The sequence below is a fragment of the Cariama cristata genome, unplaced genomic scaffold (genome assembly GCF_000690535.1).
Source record: "Cariama cristata isolate BGI_N322 unplaced genomic scaffold, ASM69053v1 scaffold10647, whole genome shotgun sequence".
NCBI classification, from domain to species: domain Eukaryota; kingdom Metazoa; phylum Chordata; class Aves; order Cariamiformes; family Cariamidae; genus Cariama; species Cariama cristata.
In genome coordinates, this window is record NW_009624937.1 from 6,061 (window position 1) to 11,519 (window position 5,459).

At 45.9% G+C, this 5,459-nt stretch overlaps 1 protein-coding gene across 1 annotated transcript in view; it reads left to right on the forward strand.

The window, feature by feature from the left end:
• LOC104164152 (cadherin-20) overlaps positions 1-5,186 on the forward strand; it is a gene marked incomplete at its 5' end in the record, with an annotated part of 10,750 nt that extends 5,564 nt beyond the window's left edge. The window contains 2 exons of the mRNA XM_009703391.1: positions 964-1,215; positions 3,602-5,186. Of these exons, the coding sequence (XP_009701693.1) occupies positions 964-1,215; positions 3,602-4,101 (752 nt within the window). The remainder of the gene's footprint in view (positions 1-963; positions 1,216-3,601) is intronic.
• Between the last annotated feature and the right edge of the window lie 273 nt (positions 5,187-5,459).

Below are 5,459 nucleotides of genomic sequence, written 5' to 3' on the forward strand. Positions count from 1 at the left end.
ATGAGAATTGAGAACAACAAATTCCTGAATCCATTTTCTTTCTGATTAGGAAACTTGGTGCGGTCTGAGGAATTTGAGGGAGGGGGTAGACAGGAATTCAAATGCCACTGGGAAATTTTAAAAAACATGCTGAATATGGAGGGAAAAACCCCAAAGGTAGGAATTTCCCTTGAAATTACCAACAGTGACTGGCTGTTAGCTCATTCTCTTACTATTTTATTTCAGTCACATCATTTTGATTCATTTTGATTTAAGTTCTTATAAAAAACAGGCGGTCACAATAAATGGAGCAGAATGGTCAAATCAAAGCAGACTAATTCTGACAATGAGGACATGAAGCATTCCGACTTTTTTCAATGGTAAAAGTGCCATTGAAATTGCATGTATTTCACTGAAAAATGTTTAGTTGCAAATTTTCAACTCACTGCTGCTTTAGGATAGCAAGCTGTTTTTTCCCTTTGTCTTCTTGTTGCCTCAAGAAGATGACCACGCCATGTATCAAAAAACATAAAGAGTACCTTAACATGTCCACAAGGGTTATACACCTGCATCTCCAAAATGGTGGCAGCACTTAAGAGTGATGTCTAGAAAAGCTGCTGAGCATGAACAAACAGGGACTAGAAGTTGCCTTCAACTGTTCTTTTCTGGCTTGCCTTCTGAAAGCTCTTTTAGCTAAATCTGAAGGCTGTGAGTTTGCTCTGGGCACTTTATGTCAGAAGGGGTAAATGCAACTGCTAAGGTGTGTACGCCTTGCAGGTTTGCAGCTATGGCCTAAGAAGATACTGGAATAGGGGAGGCAGAAGCAAAATGCTGATTAGTGACAAACCGATAAAAAACAAAGAAAAAAAAGAGAAAGAAGACAAATGCATGTGGGTCTAGGGCTGGTTTTTTTAACCTTCCTTCTCTGCTGAATGTATTTGCACTGCATATAAGCTCTTCTCTCCATTTACTTTCTACCCTTAGACAATACGGCATGGATTTTGACAAGGCGCTCTGGCTTCAGACAACATGAGCAGAATACCTTTTACCTCCCAATCCTGATCAGCGACAACGGCCGCCCCGTGCTGAGCAGCACAGGCACGCTGACTGTGCATGTGTGCAGCTGCGATGATGATGGCATGGTGATGTCCTGCAACGCAGAGGCCTATGTCCTCCCTGTCAGCCTGAGCAGAGGGGCACTCATTGCAATCCTCGCCTGCATCTTTGTCCTGCTAGGTAAACCCTTGGGTTCTTCTTGGGAGGGGACAAACTCTTTGGTTCTGGCCAAGGGGTTGCTGATCCACCAAAGATGAAGGACACAAACACACACAATCTGTGTGTATATATATTATATGTAGACACACACACACTTAAAGGGCCAAATCAGGGACCAGATGGTGTAGTCAGCTGCACGTGGCTTCAGATTCTGGGGTGTTGCAATGGGGGAAAACTATGGCCTGCAAATATTTCTGCCAGATGCCCAAAGTGCCAGGATGTCTGCTACGGCCCTGCTTTCCTGGAAGGGGTACGCCAGGAGGAAGTACTGAGAGCTGTGGCTGGAGACAGGTTACTTTCTTATCCTCAGCAGCTTCTGTCATATGGTCCCGCAGGAAACAGGAGTGGTAAGCCCAGTTCCACCTCTTGTCTTCTGGCAGGAGATATCTCCACCTCCATCCTTTTTCCTTGAGACACTACATTTAAATCGTGCCTATGCTGCTGTAAAGGGGCTGAGCATCTCGCATGTGTTCTGTTGCTACAAATAAATTTCATCCTTTCCTTGCCCAGACCTTATATGTACCCTGTTGGCTGTTGGTATCAAAAGAATTTCAGTTCCCTCATTCACTCTCTTGAGTCATGAGATACTAGTTCAAAACTAATGATACAAAACTGGGAGGAGGGGCTGGTACACCAGAAGGCTGCGCTGTCATCCAGCGAGACCTGGACAGGCTAGAGGGTTGGGAAGAGAGGAACCTAATGAAAACAAACAAAGGCAAATGTGGGGTCCTGCACCGAGGGAGGAATAACCCCATGCGCCAGTACAGGCCGGGAGTTGACCTGCGGGAAAGCAGCTCAGAGGAGAAGGACCTGGGAGTGCTGGGGGACAAGTTGACCATGAGCCAGCAATGTGCCCTCGTGGCCAAGAAGGCCAATGGTATCTTGGGGTGCATTAGGAAAAGTGTGACCAGCAGGTCGAAGGAGGTTATCCTCCCCCTCTCCTCTGCCCTGGTGAGGCCACATCTGCAGTACTGTGTCCAGTTCTGGTCTCCCCAGCTCAAGAAAGACAAGGAACTACTGGGAAGAGTCCAGTGGCAGGCAACAAAGATAATGAGGGGATTGGAGCATCTCTCTTATGAGGAAAGGCTGAGGGAACTGGGTCTGTTCAGCCTGGAGAAGAGAAGACTGAGAGGGGATCTCATCAATACTTATAAATACCTTAAGGGTGGGTGTCAAGAGGATGGGGCCAGACTCCTTTCAGTGGTGCCCGGTGACAGGTTGAGGGGCAATGGGCACAAAGTTAAACTCAGGAAGTTCCATCTGAATATGAGGAAAAACTTCTGTACTTTGGGGGTGGCAGAGCACCGGAACAGGCTGCCCAGAGAGGTTGTGGAGTCTCCTCTGGAGATATTCAAAACCCACCTGGACACGTTCCTGTGTAACTTACTGTAGGTGAACCTGCTTTGGCAGGGGGATTGGACTAGATGATCTCCAGAGGTCTCTTCCAATCCCAACCATTCTGTGACTCTGAAAACACGCATTCCCTGAAATTTTAGAAGACTTAGTTTGAGGAGCAGTGAAGTAAGAAACAGGAAAAATTCTTTAAAAGTGCCTCAGTTCTGGCTCTTCAAAGGAGCCTAGATACGCAGTTCAAAATTTCAGCATTCAAAACCTTTGCTGAGTTCTAGCTGTGGAAATACAGTCACCAGGTGACAGCAGATTTTCAATAGTAAAGAGCTCTGGTGCCTGTATGACCACTTCTCCCCGTGCTAAGAAGCATGGGGAGAATGAGAAGCACCAGCGCTGCAGCACTGCAGGAGGATTGCCAATAAACAAACAAAAAATGCATTGGAGCAGACTAAGAGGCTGGCTTTATATTTTGCAGAGCTCTGCAAGTGCCAGCCCAGCCTTAAACAGTGACAGCTGTGTAGGCAGACATATCGACATGGTGCCTCAGTACCATCCATCTATGTCACATGCAGTGCCCAGCCCAAGAGTTATCCCCAAAGCAGGCTGAAAAATGCAGCTACACAGCAGGAAAGAAGTATCTCTAGGGAGCTGTGTGCCGCTGCAGGTAAACTGTTACTGGTACCTGGTCTGGCTAGCTTAAATGTAGCTCAAGTATCACTACAGTGCATTGCAAACACCGCTGGATATACGTGTCCTTAGTGTCACCAAAAGTTAAGAATTAAGGTGAGAAAAGGGACAGATTAGCAGGACCTCAAGCTACTAAATTTGACTGGGGCGTAGGGGATTTCTACACCCCTCCACCTGCAAACACCACAGTTCATTAAACCCAAGGGACTGGGTGGGCTCACCAAGGGGAAAATAGTGCAGCAGAGAGTCTGATGCCCTTGGAAGATCTGCCACCTCACTGACGGCTCTGTGTCTCGATTGCCTCCTGCAGTGCTGGTGCTCCTCATCCTCTCCATGCGGCGCCAGCGGAAGCAGCCATACATCATCGATGAGGAGGAGAACATCCATGAGAACATCGTCAGGTACGATGACGAGGGCGGCGGGGAGGAGGACACGGAGGCCTTCGATATTGCCGCCATGTGGAACCCGCGGGAGGCCCAGCTGGTGGTGAAAAACCGGCAGGACATGCTCCCTGAAATAGAGAGTCTCTCCCGATACGTGCCTCAGGCGTGCGTCATGGACAACAATGTCCACAACTACGTGCTCGCCAAGCTGTACGAAGCTGACATGGACCTGTGGGCACCTCCCTTCGACTCCCTCCAGACGTACATGTTTGAAGGGAACGGCTCGGTGGCGGAGTCGCTCAGCTCCCTACAGTCAGTGACAACAGACTCAGACCAGAGCTATGACTACCTGACGGACTGGGGGCCACGCTTCAAAAAGCTGGCCGAGATGTATGGTGCCACAGACAGCAGCGGGGCTCTGTGGTAACAGATGAGGAACAGCAGAGGGGTTTCCATGCGAAACGGTGTCCGGTTAGGTCCATTCTCATCAGATGCTTCCATGGACATGGGTGAGGCCTCCTGAAAAAAAATAGCAATACGGTGCTTGGATGAGAATGGGAAGAAGGGTGTGAATGAAGGTCTCTCTGGATCAGCTTTACTCAGTTAAATTAAGTCATGTTTTTGAAACAGTGAGAAGCAGAAGGAAGAAAGTTTTTTTTCCTGTTTTTTACAGCAAAATTGGAAAGCTCCACGTCTGGAATATAACAACATTACTGTCTTTCTCTCTCTCCCTTTGTCTTTCCCTTGTACACGGCAGCTTACTGAGCTCTATACATCTGGGTTCAAAGATCCAACTATAAACTCCAAACTCCAACTGTAATCTCCGACTCACTGAGAAATTGCCAGCACAGAAAAGTTGTGCCCCACTGGTTATTTTTCCCCCATTAAAAAGGAAACAAAAATTGCTTGCTAACAAGAGGAAAAAAATCCCACAAAACAGAAAATTGAAACTGGAATCTCAGAGGACTCTTTGTAAATTAAATCTCCTCTCTCTGTTGCTAACAGAGTCCTTTTTTAATCCCTTAGAAACATGGCTGAGGATTTTTTTTTTTCCACCTGGCTGAGAGGGCTGGGGAAGAGGCTTTGAATTTCTGCTCTAGTTTAATGGCTGATCTATGAGTCATTGGTGTTAACACTAATCCATCTCCTATCAAGTTTGTGTAAATTTATTCTCAGCTCTTTAAAACCATGACTGCGCTAAACTGCTCAGAACAAAACCAGAAAATCTGCCTCTTTTGCACTGTAGATGTCTCTTCCATGTGCCAAATGTGAAGATTAGATTCTACCAATGAAAGCCAAATAAATTTTAAAAAAAGAAAAAGCTATATTTGGTAACTACATGGGTTAGACGGGCTTTCCTAATCTGTGTGAGGTCAATCCAAGGGATGTTTACATACTGTAGATAACCTACTTGAACAAATGCAGTATTATAGACCAATAAATGGATGTAAGAAAATTACATGTATAAGTTTTGTATATTTGTTAATTTTGGTAATAAATATGATGTACTGCATACAGTACAGTACCTTAGCACCTCTTTTAATAAAAGTTAAACAGAAGGGAAAGTCTGATGGCAATTTATTGACTACTTTGCACACAGTAGTTAGTGCTTATCTGTGGTTTTACATGCCTTGAACATCAAGAAAAAATGATTCATCAGCATCGTGTCAAGGAGACAAGGCTTCAGTTTGCAGATTTGAGCAGATTGTCTGCTTCTTTTATTGTTGTTCACTTCGACACTGCCCTTAGCAGTGAATCAGCCCAAGTGCAGCCCATCAGACTAGT